At 45.5% G+C, this 16,363-nt stretch overlaps 1 protein-coding gene across 1 annotated transcript in view; it reads right to left on the reverse strand.

The window, feature by feature from the left end:
* The window catches only part of Mrps27 (mitochondrial ribosomal protein S27), an 82,023-nt gene that overhangs the window by 61,168 nt on the left and 4,492 nt on the right, over nucleotides 1-16,363 (reverse strand). The window contains exons 2-3 of the mRNA XM_028871712.1: nucleotides 15,648-15,725; nucleotides 1,520-1,590 (exon numbers count right to left, since the gene is read on the reverse strand). Coding sequence (XP_028727545.1) covers nucleotides 1,520-1,590; nucleotides 15,648-15,725 — 149 coding nt within the window. The remainder of the gene's footprint in view (nucleotides 1-1,519; nucleotides 1,591-15,647; nucleotides 15,726-16,363) is intronic.

Consider the following 16,363-nt stretch of genomic DNA (forward strand, 5'->3'; position numbering starts at 1 on the left):
ATGTTCCTTACCCAGGATCTAAACGAGCAGAAAACATTACCCGTGGATGGATTCCACCCTCAAGAGGGCAATCAGAAGCAGGAAGATCTAGTAAGAGCTCAGGCGTGCTGTGAGCGTAACTAGAACCTCGTGAAGAGAGAAGGGATGAAGAAGGGAGACTTTCTAAAAATAACCAGGACTTGTGGGTTTGATTTAGAAATCCATTAAAGGGCAGCTACCATGTGGTGCAAACACAGGCCCCGAGCTTGAGTACCAGCTCTCCTGATAGCTCCTGTGGCACAAACAGATGGCACAGCCCCTCTGGGACTTACTTGCTCCATCTGTATAAACAGCTACAGGCTTCCGCCCTGAGGAGTAGGAGTCTCAGGTTGGAACATGCACACAAAAGCTCTCTGAAGTTCCAAGTGCTGTCTACACAAAAATCAGGTATTACAGCCCACAGAGGGGTGACTACCCTGAAACAACGGTCTCACAATTCTTCACCACTCTGCCAGAGATGAGTCCCTCGAATCTACGTGATGACAGCAGAACTGTTTCCCTATTAAAGGGGCAAAAGGCACAGAGAAAGGATCAGGGCTGGAAAGAAAGTGTGATGGAGGCAACAGAAGTGGACTTGGATGCCCCAGCCTTTCTGCTTACAAGCTGTGGGAATCTGGAGCGGGACCTCATCATCCGGGCCTCACAGACACCATGCTCCTGTGCAAACACACACACACGTGATGTATGGCAAGAAATCAGAAGAGCATGGCAGTGCTCCGGAGTGGCTCCTACCAACCACTACTCCCGAATGCTGGCCTGATATTTGTCCCCCACTGTCTAGCAGCAGTGGTTTGATACCAGTATCCACTCTTTCGTAGATGTTGGTCAGCTACTCAAAGCGTGTTTACTGTCCTTACACTACAGCATATATAACCTGCAACACACAGAACAATGTAATCAGAAGAAAAAACAGCTACTCAAAGTGTGTTTACTATCCTTACACTAGAGGATATATTAACTTCCAACACACAGAACAACGTAATCAGACAAAAAAACAGCTACTCAAAGTGTGTTTACTGTCCTTACACTAGAGGATATATTAACTTCCAACACACAGAACAACGTAATCAGACAAAAAAACAGCTACTCAAAGTGTGTTTACTGTCCTTACACTAGAAGTTATATTAACTTCCAACACACAGAACAACGTAATCAGACAAAAAAACAGCTACTCAAAGTGTGTTTACTATCCTTACACTACAGCACATATTACCTGCAACACACAGAACAACGTAACCGGACGAAAAACCAATCAGTGATTGCTAACTTGAGTCAGTACATCATAAAATACCTATTGGTAATTATAAAAACATGCCATACCATGGAAAGATAGTTCCCATGGTGACTACTGTTTCCACAACACAGCCTGGTCTGTACAGTCTTGTTTGCTTGTTTCCTTCTTTGAAAATAGGTTTGAAATGTTCTCACCTGTGATACTGCTAAAGAACTAATAGGCAACTTTCTTTTCAAATGGTCTTACCCGTGATATCGATAAAGAACTAACAGGCAACTTCCTTTCGTATGCTTTGTCCATTAAGGATGCAAGGTCAGCTGTGAAGACAAAGGAGAAAGAACCTTGTTAAATACACGCATTTCTCCAGGAAAATCTAACAGATTTGACTCCTGGCAGATGGCTGTGAACATCACCAAGGCAGTACCAAACAGATGCTCATTCTTGCTCTTTTTCAGAAGCTGAGGACAACTGACGTTAGTCAGTTTTAAAGGATTTGTTGAACTAGAGAATGTAAAATAATAATTAAAATACAAATTCAGCTCTTAAAAATAGATCAGTAAGGTACCTCTGTAAGGAAACACGAAGTATTATATTTGTCAGACTCCAGGAAAAGAAACTGGATGCGGGGCAGGTGCAGGGACCCGTCACTATCACTCACCTGACAGAGACACCAGTCAAGTGTGCTAGCTCTAAAGGTTTTGTAATGGTCATTTACCAAGGGACCTCCAGATAGTTCCTGAACAAAGCAGAATTCCCTTGACGATATATCCTTCCTGATTAGTAGTCTCCACCACCCAGGTGTTGGCTCCTCTCAACAGAACATCTGTAAGAACACTTGGAACTTGTGACGTTACACTCATCTCAGACCCTAAAATCACCTTTGATCCTAAACAACACACACTCCAAATGGTTTACGTCCCATCATATCACTGCTTCTCAAATTTACAGTATTTTCTAGCTCCCTCCACCTCTCCTCATGATACTATCCCATTTCACTGAAAACAATCTAGAGAGCATCACCATGATATCAGACCTACCAGGCCCCTGTGCCGAAACACTCAGCCTTCTGGGGATAAACGGTACTAACAAGAAAAGATGCCCTGTCTCATTTCCTCCACAGTCACCTCTCCTCTGTGCCCCCAACAGCAAGCCTCCCCCAAAGGACTGGTAGCATCTCCAAGTTCCCAGGTCTTGAACTCATGTCTACTCAGAGTTGGGCTTCCATCCTCCCTAACACCAAGGAACACCTCCAGACTGTTGAACCCAGTGGTTCACTCTCCAGCCGCATTTGGCTTGAGCTCTGTTTGGCTAGAGATATCCTTAAGGAAATGTTTATCCCTCAACCCCACCCCCACATTTCTCAGGCTCCTTTGCAGGATCTCTTCTTTCTGTCTCCTGATGTCGGGATGCCCAAGTGTCAGTAGTAAGTTATGCTAAGGCTTCACCATGGGGCTCAGGCATGACATGATGTCAGTCTCTCCCCCAGCTTTAATCCCATTGTTGGCTCTGTGTGTAGACATCTACCCAGTTCTGCCCTGTAAGTCCAGACCTGCATTTCCAGTTGTATACAGACACCTCCATTCGTGTACCCGGCCTTTCAACTGCATGTGCTCTAAAGTCTTCAACTTCCCATCTCAGTGAAAAGAGAGAGATGGCTGACTGGTTAAAAAGTGGGAGTTATCCTTGATCCCACTGGTTTTCAGTCTATAAGTAACCAGTCAGCAATACCTACAGGCTCCAGATCTGAATACAGACATATTTATTTCATCATCCCCAATGCTAGGCCACCGAACTTTTATGCTTTAATAACTCCTAAGGAGTCTAGGGGCTAGCTCGAGCAAGCCTGAAGACCCAAGTTTGATCACCAGGACAAAGGTAAAAAGCCAGGCATGGCGGTATGTGCTTGGGATCCCGGTACTCACTAGGTCACTGGGGCGATCTGGCCAGCCAGCTAACGTGGTAAGTTCCAGACCAGTGAGCAATCTTGCCTCAAACAACAAAGTGAAAGGAACTTGAGGCTATCCTCTGGCCTCCACCCACACCTACATAGATGTACACATGCAGCCACCATCATCCACGCAAACACACGTCATCACCTTACCCTAACAGTCAACCTCCTGTCCTGCTCACTAGGCTTTTAAGGACAGTTCAAATCCTGTTCCTCTCTTTCTGAACCAACTCTAAACCCCCATGTGAGATGGTCCCTTCCTTCCCTTGCATTAAAAGGGTCAGGGAAGAACTAGATTCACTGACCTACCCTCAATTTATGGGCCAGTTCCAGGAAAAGCACCCAGGAAATATCTACCGGCAGGAAGCAAAGGAAGAAAGGATGAGGAAGAAATGATTACACTTCCCAGGCTTTCTCACTCTGGAGGATGAAATGAATAGCAAGCCTGGAGACCCTCGGAGACACTCAGCAGATACCTATGTAAGCAACTGCTTACTGTTCCTATAACCATTTCTCTTCTCATTGCCCCTGGGAAATGGTCCGTCCTTATGGCTTATAGCAACTGGGGAAAAACAGCTTTGCAGAACTCCTAAAGCCTGACGTGACGTAAATAAATAGCCTTTTTAACGACCATTTCAAAAGTACCAGAGCAGGTGATTACAGCATCTATAAAACCACAAACAGATCCTTAAAACCCCCTCCTATCAGGGGATCAATACTGTCGAGTGTACTTGCTCATAATTAGATACCAACAGCTCTCTCGTGGTACCAAGTCTATAATTATGACCACTCTTACATTAATGATCAATATGAGGAATCACCTCCCTTTATTCAAAATGTATACTGTATTCAAGCAAGCAAGCAGACAAAGCCAGGATGAGGAGCTCCTGGCCTAACTGAAATGGCTGGAGAGTTCCCTTCCCTTGTCCTTTTCACAGCACTCAGCATCTCACCCTTCACAGGACTCAGACAGCTTCCCTGATCACCTCCGAGCGTGGTGACCAGATTCTATCTGAAGCCTTCCCACCCAGGCATCTTCAGTCAAGTGGAATGGGCCAGGGCTTCAGAGAAGGCAACAGCTGCAGAGCCCGCATCGATGAATAACATTTACGTACTGCAAGTCAGAAAGGTTTGCTGCAAACACACTATGTGACCAATCACCCCTCGTTACAGCGCTGGTGTGATGAATGAGGCAGAAAACAGCAAAGGGCGGGGGGGCTAGGAAAGCGGGACAGCTGCGGCATATGGAGGCCGGCACCACAGGCTTCTGGACCGTGGCCTTCCACAGCCCAAGTCACACTTGACGCATTAGCGAGGGCCAACAGATGCCCAAGTTCTGTTCAACGGGCTGTGCCAAAGGCGCTGTTTTGCTAGGTCTCCCGTTCCCCAGGAACACACACTGAAGCTGGTGGCTATGGACAACAGACTATGGGAAAACGGACCTGAAATAAGAATTCTTCATTTAGCAGAATTCCAACTACATACACAATGTGGAGATACGTTTAGAAGATGAAACCCGGGATACTAGTAAAGGGTTCTTGTTTGAAGACAGCAACAACACCGAGGATCTAAGGACATAAAAGGTTTTAGTGAGGATCCTGACTCTTTATAACGATGGGGTGAACTCCCTAAAACTGTAAGCAGGACGGTGGTGGTGCACATCTTTGATCCCGGCACTGGGAGGTAGAGGTAGGCAGATCTGTGAATTCCCGGCCAGCCTGCCCTACAGCGCTAGTTCCAGGTCAGCCAGGGCTACACGGAGAAACCTGTCTGGAGGTGGGGGTAGGGGGCGGGGGGAACGACATAAAACAAAACCAAAAACAATCCTGTGAATTTCCAGGCCTCCCAGCCAGAAGAAGAGTCGCAGTCTATCGGTTTGCAGTAAACCAGGGGCGTCCAAGTCATTAGCAACAGAGCCAGCAGCAGCTGGTGCAGCCAGTTGAGAAGAATATGAGAGGTGTAAGAACGACCTCGGAGGGAGGGAGGCAGGCTTGGGAGTGGTGTCTAAGCCCAAAGATTCTAAACAGAAATTCTGTTTCTGGAATAAGATGAACTATAATGTTTGAACCACCCTTCTTACCATAAAAATGAAACACTTAAATAGCAATTATTTTTCACATATAAAATGGAGCTTTGAAAAAGGTAGATATAATTGCCAGAGGCCACACGAAACTCACACTTGGAGGGCTTGAGGAAGAAGCACAGTAGCAGTCACCCCAAGAGCATCAGGGAGACCCTGGGGCATGGAGCCTTGGTTTTAATAGTGGGCAGCATCAGAGGGTAGCAGTCCAGCCTTCTGTAAAAGGTGAAGCTGGTTAGGAGGCGCTTGTGGACAGTCAGGCTGGAGCTGCATTTGTCCTGAAAAGAGAAACTGGAAAATAATGTCCCTAGAAACAAGGACTGCTGGTCTCCGAGGATTCTCAACCACAAGTCACCCCTGGGGCCTCTGAAGCCTTCAAAATATGCCAAGTTGAGGAGATTATTCAAAGGGGTGTTCTTTTACACAAAATCTAAAAATGGCTAACTAATCTAAACGACAAGAAGCAATCAATCAATTCCCAGGTGCCTGGGTGTGGGGTGGAAAGGGGGAGGGGGTTAAAGGACTGGAGAACACTGCCTCTGCAGGGTGACAGGACTGTGATGTGTAAGGTCAGACAGATTCGCGTTTGTCAAAACTTCCTCAACTGCATGCTTCAGGTACGGTTTGTTTTTATGTAAATACTGCACAAAGCTCACAAGAGAGGGGAGACAGGACAGACAGGGAATAAAACAGGCACAGTGCTGTGTGTCTACAACCCCAGCACCCGGGAGTCGGAGGCAAGGAGAGCGCACGGTTGGGACCAGCCTGTACTGCACATCGTGAGCTTGTCTCAAAAAGCAAGCAAGCAAGCAAAGTTCACAAGCAGGTTAGACATCAGAGAGAACCAGTGAACTGGAAATCAGACTGAGGAAAACCACACAGACTGCAGCAAGGACTATGAGGATGACGTTAAGAGACACTGAAAACAGAGTAACAACTTACTGTCCAAAAACGTAAATGAAGACAAGGGGGTGAGGTGAGGTGCAATGGGCAAACAGCTGGGGATTTTGTGTGTACATGTGTGTGTGTATGTTCGTGTGTGCATGTGTGTGCATGTTCATGCGTGCATTGTGTGCATGTTCGTGTGCATGTTCATGTGTGCATGTATGTGCATGTTCATGTGTGCATTGTGTGCATGTTCATGTGTGCCTGTTCATGTATGCATGTTCATGTGTGCATGCGTGTGCATGTTCATGTGTGTGTGTGTGCATGTTCATGTGTGCACGGCCTATGAACATGTGGAGGCCACAGGTCAGCACCAGTGTCGTTCACCTCCTCAGGCACTGTCCATACTGTTTTGAACCAGGTCTCACTGGTCTAGAGCTTGTCCATCAGGCCAAACGGGCTGTCAGTGAGGACCAGGGATCTGTGCATTCCAGGTCTGCAGCACCACGCCCGACTTTCTTTCTTTAAGATTTATTTGTGTACCGTGTGCTTGCGGTGTCTGACAGGTGCCAGGTCGGTTGGAAATGGAGTTACAGGTGGTTGTGAACCCCAAGCTGAGTGCTGGGACTCAAACCAGATTCTCTGCGAGGGCAGCAAGTGCTCTGAGCACCGAGTCCTCTCTCTGGCCCCACATATCTGGCTTCCTCACTGGGTTCTGGGGCTCGAACTCAGGTCCTCATGCTTTCCCAGCAAGCACTGCACCAAACCAGCTGCCTCCTGGGAACTTTTCAGAATAATAAAAAGATCCTTTGCTAAACATATCAAGTCCAATGAGCAAAACTAGGTTTATACTATTATATGTCATTATGAAACTGGAGAACGACATCATCTTAAAAGCAGCTGGAAGGAAAAAAGAAGCTAATGCAAAGGAAAACAAAACAAACAAACAAACAAAACCCCTCCAAACAAACCAAGGACCTTAACTATACCAGGAGGTGGTTTTTTGTTTGTTTCGGATAGCGGCACTGGAAGGCAGAGATGGAGTAAATGAACACAATGGCAGACGTGAACACTAGCAGGCGAGAGGGACCTGCACACCGAGAAGACGGACAAAGGCTAACCCTGCGGCAGAACGGCTGTTAATTCAGGTGTTCAGAAGGATGAAGCTTTAGCACTGGACAGCAGCGTAGTGTGTGTGTGTGTGTGTGTGTGTGTGTGTGTGTGTGTGTGAACCATTCTAAAGGATAAAGTGATGAGCATTAAAATTTAAGTTAAATAATTTCCTTAGAAGATGTAGGACAATCATCTTAGAAACTAGAAACAGAGGATATAACTTTTAGACCAGGGGAATGGGGAAAAATGTAAAACCCAAACCACCTCTAGCCCAACCATGAGAAAGGGAGGGGAGCAGAGGCAGGTGAGGTTCTCTCTGCTCCTTTGTCACATAAGTGAGCAGCTTTCCTCTGCCACAGGCTTCAGCCATGATCAACAGCATCCTTCACCACAGCTGCAGAGACCTCTGAGGCCAGGAATACAATAAACTCCTTTTCCTTTCACAGCTAACAGAGAGGACAATGAACTTGCAGGTGGGAGCTGGAGACCTTCAATTCCAGCTTCAACCCTCCCTGGCCAGGCGACACCTCCCCTTTCTAAGAAGAAGGAGGCCTGGGGGCCTACAGCGGGTCTGAGGTGGGACTCAACGCACAGAGGGTTTTCAGAGAAACTTGAAAGATGTCTAGGCAGTAAGTGAGCACAGAAACATGCTGTTCCAGAAACTATCTCACAGTACTGAAAGGAATTAAGCCCCCCAATGGCACTCTGAGAGCCCTCCAGACTGCAATCCTCCTCACCACCTGCCGTTGTTTTGTGGAAAATGGCTACTCAGCTAGGCCAGAATAAAGCGTATTCAATAAATTACAATAAATTGTAATTTACAATAAATTGTAACATCCAACTTGGATTAAAACTGGAAATGCATGTTTGCCTTTCGGATGGACTCACCATCGCTCCACCACTCCAGTCCTAGAAGGTCGAGTTAGGTAGAGATGGCCGGACTATAAACTTCCCCACGTGTTTGAAGACAGGCAGGAGGCTGAGACGGGGTAGAGGGAGGAATCCAGGCCTTGAGCTCCCCACCTATATATACCTCAGCAGCAGCTCTGCTGTTGTCCTGAACTTGACCCGGCTTTGTTTCTGCAGCCTTCTCCTGACCTCAGCTCCACGCCATAACTTACCTTCTCTTGAAGCCATAGAGTAGTAAGCAGCAGAACCAAATACACAGAAATCACTACCTGGCTCCTTCACCAAGGACTAAATCTTTGCAATAACCATGGAGAAGGACAACACTCAGCCCATGAAACAGATGATGCACTGAGCCATCCTAGATCTACAAGAAATATTATGGGCTATATTGTCTCCGGAGCTGGGATGTGTAGAGTTCATAACTGTCCCAATGGAACTCCTGCTTGCCCCTGCACAAGCTGGGAAACCCCATCTGCCCTACGCCCCTCAATGAGCTCACACTGAAAAAACTCTCAACAAAGGAATGGCACCAAAAGCCCAGGCCTGCATTTCTGGCAACCAGTACAACCTGCCTTTCTGCCAGGACCAGCCTATCCAAGGCCTTGCCCAGGGGCTTTGCTTTTGACCCATACGTGGGCACAGTCCCTGGGCTGGCACATCATCACCCCTCACCTAAGATCTATAAAAGATCCCTGTCTCAGCCCAGGCACGAGATTCTCTGGCCCTGTTCTTTGGGACAGGTGAATCTGCCTGGGAGCAATACCCAATGAACCTGCACTTATCTGCTTTTAATCTGGTCTGGTCTGACCTTTATCACTGGCAGAAATGTGTCAATAATGGTATCAATTCTTCTAACCCATGACAAACAAAAATAAGTTCAGATATACCACCAATCATGAAATGACTACCAGATTGGTTACCACTGAAAATCTAGGTGTATAAACCATAGTAACACAGAAAAAATTGGAAATAAATGGGAAAAATTTACTAGGTAAGTAGCAGCCAAAAGGCTACAGACAGCTGTAAGACACTATCAGATGCCAAAGGCTACCAACAAAATACATGGCTTTTAAAGGTGGGTCCTACGTAATGACTTCACCAGGAAATTAATTTTAATCCAGCACACACCACAGTACCATAGCGTCACAGTAAATAAAATTCTTAGAAGAATATGGTAAGCTCCTCAATGATCACAAAGCCAGCCACAGAGACTAGAAAAAGAGCCACTGTGACGTGTGGTTTCTGTGCTAAGGAAAGATGGTGAAGAAAAGAAGTGTCCTTGAAGGACATTACTAACCCAGTGAGAAAGGATTCCTAGTACCTGTCCGTTACTCTCCACGCAGGCAACAGCAGGCCCTTAAAGAACCGGACACAGGTTGCTATTGGACACAGGTTGCTAGTGTACTCATTAGAAGAAATGATCTCAGTAATTAAGTTGCAACTGTGTTTCTGATCCTCCCATTTTAAAAGATGAAGAAGGACAGAGAACAGAGAGCCAAACACAGGAGTTACAAAAGAAGCAGAAACAGCAAAACGTACCAGCCAGTGGTGGACGTTCAGATTTCCTTCTATTTGTTCTTCTCTTTTAACAAGATATCACTAAGGGACAAATACACAAGCAAGCTGTGCATCCACATACATCTGGAAATGAGAAGGAAGACATGGTCCAGGCAGACTCACCTCTGAGCTGCCAGCTGAAGGTAACAATGGAACCTAGTAAACACTGTCCTAGAACAGAACTCATGAGAAAGGAAAGCAGCCACAGACCTTTGCCAGGAATCCAAGTCAGCATTTGAAAGACCAGGAGCCAAAGGTCCCCATAAACAAAACGTCAAAGCAAGCAGGACTCAGCTATAACAGGCTCAGTTATAAGGCCTTTGCAGAAACAACAGTTACCAAGATCAAAAGAGGCCTCTTAGCTGATTTTAATCCCAGCACTCAGGAGGCAGAGACAAGTGGATCTCTGAGTTCCAGTCCAGCCTGGTCTACACAGTGAGTTTGAGGACAGCCTAGGCTACACAGAGAAACTCTGTCTTGAAAAACAAAACAAAACAAAATCTGTAAGTTTATAATGGCAATCACCTTTAGAGGATATTCTGGTAATTTACAATCACCATTTATACAGGACAGATGGAAACCAAACATATCAAACACCACAAGGAAGATGACGTCAGCAAATCTAGAATGTGAGATATTGTACAAAAGGCCAATCTGCACAAGTGTGTCACATGTAAGTCCTCTGTAAAGGAAGAAAACATGTTCAAGACATGAGGAAATGTGAATGTGGGATATTTAATGATGGCATTACAGTTATTCTTAAAAATACCCATCTTTTGGAGGTATATATCAAAATACATATAAAATGATTAGATAACAGATTTACTTAAGCAATCTGATGAAGGGGTATAGGATATAGATGAAATCGTATTGGTAACTGTTGAATCTGGTTCACCCTCGTGTTTCTACAAAAACATTGTATTAAAGAGTCAAGAGAAGTACAACCAACTTTATTGGCTTGCTTCAGTTAGGTCCTTGTTCAATTAGGCCATTAAAATATATTTATAAGAATATCAAAAACTGGTCGGGCGTGGTGGTGCACACATTCAGTTCCAGCACTTGGGAGGCAGAAGCAGATGGATCTCTGAGTTCAGGGCCTGGCCAGCAAGGGATCCCAAAAGCAGATCATTTCATATATAACAATGGCTTTAAAAAAATCCCGATCTTTTTGAAATATACAACACACACACACACACACACACACACACACACACACACACACACACACAAAACTTTATTTGCTTCCTGGACCTGCCTTAAAATAATCCAAAGGATTAGGAAGGGGTGTAGAAATAGAGAAAAAGGCTATGTGCTTATAATTGCTGAAAGCAGGTGGGTGATGGGGGTTCTTTACAACATTGCTCTCTCGGTTTACAAATTCTGATGTAAAATGCTTTTATAAAGCAGCCTGTGCAAATCAGGATTTCGGGTGTTTCCAGAGACAGCTCCATTTCCTACGCAGGTGTGCTCACTTTGTGGTAATTCATTGCATATGATCCGTGCATCTTTTGGAATACACAAGGCAATACAACAAGCAACTTTCAAGAAGAGAAACGCAGCATTTTAACGCCCAAGGACCACAGGCACGTTGGAAGCAGCCTCTCCAGGGCCGGCGGGCGGTGCCAAAGACGCCACACCGGCCACCGCGCCAATAAGGACCACAGGAGCAAAGGCCTCATATCGGTCTTCCTTCCTCCTCCAATCAGTGAGCCTGACCGGAGCACCTCACGGCCCTCCCATCCCGATGTCCAATCACAGCGCTCCACATGAGCGCGCGCTCCCCGATAGGTCCGCGCCCAGCGCAGAAGGAAGAGCGTTTCTCGCAAGCACCACACCGCCATCTACTGCCTGATCAGCGGGGATGCAGCCACCGGAGCTCAGGAAAGCAAGCAGTCATGCCACACAGGAAAATGTGCTTGTAGGAACCAGAAGCCGCAGCCGTTACTTTCTGAATTCCAAACTTTATTTCACATTAAATTACAAAGGACCCAGGGACTCATTCATTCCACCTATTTCTAAGATGGCTGTTTAAGAACTAAGGCAGACACCACACATCCCCGATTTATAGCTACAGACGTGGACAGTGACAGCTCAAAGTGGTAGAATTGGGGCACAAATCCACAAGCCAGCCTCTTAGGTGCAGAATCTACATCACACTTTTTAAGGAAGGCACAAAGCTAGATAAAGAGTAGGGAAACATGCCAGGTGGTGAGAGGCAGAGGGAGGTGGATCTCTGTGAGTTCGAGGCCAGCCTTATCTACAGAGTAAGTTCCAGGATAGCCTATGCTACATAAAGAAACCCTGTCTTAAAAAAACAAAAACAAACAAACGAGTAGGAAAACACAGTTCTGACTGGATCTATCAAGGAACTGGAGGCAGAGGGCAACAATGACTGGAGGTGTTCAGTAAATAGTCATTTACTCTGCTTTCCCAAGGATTGCTCTTAACAGACAATTGTCCCCCATGATATTTATCTGTCACAGATGATCATCCTCATTCTTCGGTAAGCAACTTGTTTATTCATGTGCCAGGACAAAGATCCCATGACTTGTGTCCATAAAACAGCTCTAACTATACCTATCGAGACACAAACAGAGGCTGTCTCCATTCCCTCATCTTTCCTCTGTACCTAGGAAAATGTTTAAAAAGCTTTCCCAGAATGCCTCAATCTTTTATTCGTATTTCCACAGCACTGTGGATAATTCATGTATGGCACACGAGAACAATCTTTACTATGTGAGTACTTGAAGCTACATTGGAATTATCACTAGACCAGTGGCTTCTAAGAGAACAGCTGACCTCAGAGGGCGTCTTAACAATGTGTAGGTTATTTCTGACTTTCCCGATGACTGGAAAGCAGAGCTGGCACTTTTTGGAGAGAAGACAGAACTGGTACAGCACGCAGTGCTGTGACTCTCCCCACAAAACCCTGCCTCTGCCTGGAGCCAAGATCTGAGAATAGAAGGGAGACCACAGAAAGGCCAGGGAAACCATGCAGATGGAGAGCAGAGGTACTGGGGTGAAACTTAGCATTCTGGGTAAGAATCAAGTGACATCTAACACCCAGATCCGGCTTCTGACAGCACTCCCCACTAAAGGAATGGGAGTTCCCAAGTGAGGGCTGAGTCCAGGGCCAGGGAAGGGAAGATACAAGATAAGCCTACAACACACTGTTAAGGGATGAGAAAGAGAGTGTGGAAACTGACTGGAAAGCATTTACACTACTAGCCAGGCAGGCATGGGACACCGGGACTTCCAAATAATTAATGACAGCAATGAACCATTAAAAAAGTCCCACAGATCAACAAAGTGTCAACATAACGGATGATGACAATTGAGAAAGATGATCAAAAGGAAGCAAGTTCTGTTGCCTAAGGAGAACACGGAGTCCTAACCAGTAAGTATGGGGGTGGGGGTTCTGGGAGTTGGAAAATCATCCCTTTGCAGCCTTCACAGTACAGACCAACTCAGGCTGGAAGCATGAAGGGGGAAAAAAAGCTAAGGGAAGACTCGAGAAGCGGCAGGAAATCATCACTCTGTTAAATGTCTCCCTACTTACATCCTATCCTACTAGTCAAGAGGGAAACAAACTAGTCAACGCCGCAGTGGGGAAATCAGACGCATGTGACTAGGAGACCAGAGCTGACCTGGTTAGTGGAATCATGCGGACATGGGCTGTGTCCAGAGGACACACCCTGACAGGGTCGCCATGTCAGAGAGGAGTCTGGCTGGGGAGGCAAAACTGGAATTTAACCTTAAAAAAGAGATAAGGAAGTCATACGAAATAAGAAAGGATAAGGAATGATTTCAAATTAAAGAAGACTTGATTTCAATGCAATGTGAACCTGGAATGCATCCTGTATTAGAGGAGGAAAAACGTGATAAAGGACATTTTTGGAGTCAAATGACAAAAAAGAAAAAAAGCATTAATTAATAAACTCAATAAATGTGCTACGGTATATAACATGCTGGGTAATGCATGCTGAAGAATTTAAGATTGTGTGAAACAAACTTTCAGATAATTAAAAAAATATAGCATGTGCATACCTCTCTGACAGGGGCACAATAGGTTACACACACACACACACACACACACACACACACACACACACACACACACACACACGACAGAATGAGAAAGCAAAAACAAATATATCAAAATGGTAACAAACAGTGAATATGGGCAAAGGGTAGGGAGGGACTTGCTAATTTTCTCTAAGTTGAAAATTACTTCCTGGGGCTGGGATATGGCTCAGTAAGAGTGCTTGGTGCACATGCGTGAAAACCTGAGTGTGATCCCCAGAACACACATAAAAGCCCCAAACGGTTGCATGCAGGCCTATAACCCTATTACTGGGGTGCTGGGTACAGAGGGGAAGCTTGCTTGGGATTATTGACCTGTAAGTTCAGTGAGAGACATTTTTACTACTTAAAAACCTGTTTCTAATTAATGGAACTAATTTCGTTCCACACATAAACACAAAGTACTTCTCTTTCATAATTAAAAATAAGCTGCATTTTTCATTAGTGCATCTTCAATGCAAACTGACTGAAAACTTCTGTGTTATCCAAAGCTTTACCAGAAACTGTCCACTTTGTAAATGTAACTGTCACTCTAGGGCCACATGGCGTGTCTGACTTCACCAGGACAGTACATCTGTGTACACGCCCACTGTCCTTTATCAGTGCTATGCATGGTGAATGCAAGCAGGTAGCTACTTCCTAATCCTCGGTGAGGCCCAAATATCTCAGTACTTTTTGAAGTACTACTAAATGCCAAATTATTTCGTTTTTGTTTCTTTTTTATATTATGGTAACTATATAAATTTTAAAGTATTACGTATAAAAGCATTATATTAGCTTTGAATTTAATCTCAAGATACTATATAGTGCTGATTTAAAAGGCTGGGCCAATCCTTTAAAGCCAGAGTCGAGACTGTAAGTTCCCTGTGGAGGGCTTGATCACTCACCTTCACACCCTGCCCAGCTCTGCTTTGGCTGGCCCTGTCCATGCACATTCCAGAGCGGCTGGCCAACTCTGCAACTCACATTCTCGGGGAGACCACGATCATTCTGAAACATCCAGAAGGTAGCCAGAACTGACAGCCATGTCCCTACACTTTGTGAAGAATCCATCACAAAGGAGGGCTCTGTTCCTGTCCAACAGAGGCGCAGGCACAGGGTGGGGTGATGTTAGGTCGGCCCTGGGATTCCTGCGCACGGCACCAGTCTCATAACCCTCCACCCGTGTGTTCACCCCGCAGTGTCCCAGCGACGTTCTATGTCTTGCAGGACAGTCAGAAGTGTGCTAGTACATTCATAAAATGTGCTGGTGGGGTCAATGACTTCTTTGGGCCTTGGTAATGTATACAAGAAAGGCCGCTATCTGTGAACTATGAGAAAGGAAGAAGGGGAATGGGGGTGAGCATGAGCTTACTCCTGGGAAGATGCTCACTATCTTTTCACGGCTTCCAGGAGATGGCAAGTCTGCTTCCAGATCTCTCACCTGGCAATGACGTAGAAGTTAAGAAAACAATGGGGTCGGAAATTTAAAAAAAAAAAAAAAAAAAAGTGAAAGTATAAAATTTTGTACAACAGAGACAGGCTGCATGAAAACTACACGGTACAATGAACAAAAGCAACAAAGAACGGCTTACACAACCTCGGAAGTGTGATCGTCAAGGCAGAGAGCAAACGAAGATGGCATGGAGAATACAGGGGCTGGCAGAGGGCACACTTCTCTAAAGAGGACTTAAGATGTACTTCCGTGAGCCGAGTCACCAAAAGTATCTTTTCGTGTATGCTTATGTGAGCGTATGATGTGAGCGTATGATGCGAGCGTGTGGACCGACCACAATGACAGGCCACGAGGCGGCACCTACCCAGGTGACACTGCTCCTTCTCTCTGGCTTCCCACTGGTGGCTGTCCACGTATGCTGCGGAGAGCAGGCATCTTCTACCTGAGGGAAAGACAATCATCTCAGCAGGCATGTCGTTTAAAAGGGCTGCTTCACTGACTACGGCGTCAGTAAAGTATTTGCAACTTCTGGCTGATTACTTTGAAAATACTGTACAATTTATAACAAAACACAGGAACATCTGAAAACCTCCTCAGCAGTTTTCCAGGTAAAAATGCTGGTCGTTTTAATCTTTTAATGTTAACACTGAAAGTCATTTATGCTATTACATCACAGCCCAGGTTCTCAGGGTCCTAAAATCCTTCATAGACCCCAAATAACCTGCTGAACTATTGTTAAGTTTTTAACTGGATGATTATAGTTATCAATCCTGAAAACATTTCCATTTGATTCTGATTGGCATATTTACCCTTATTTTGCATAAAGAAAAGAGAAGTATCATATCAGACCCAGAACCCCTGAGGAGATGAAAGAAACTCAGAAGCTGATCTGGAGGCATCACAGGTGACAGAGCTGGGTACCCAGTGGCCGGCCCAGTGCCTGGGGTCCACAGTCCTCAATGAACACTAATACCCATGACCTCCTAGAACAATGAGAAAGACCAGATGACAGTTTCAACCAATGTAAAACCTTCTGCACTTAAAGGGGTACTCTCAGTAAAGTGTCCACAACGTGGAAAA

This window comes from Peromyscus leucopus, chromosome 11 (genome assembly GCF_004664715.2).
Source record: "Peromyscus leucopus breed LL Stock chromosome 11, UCI_PerLeu_2.1, whole genome shotgun sequence".
NCBI classification, from domain to species: Eukaryota; Metazoa; Chordata; class Mammalia; order Rodentia; family Cricetidae; genus Peromyscus; species Peromyscus leucopus.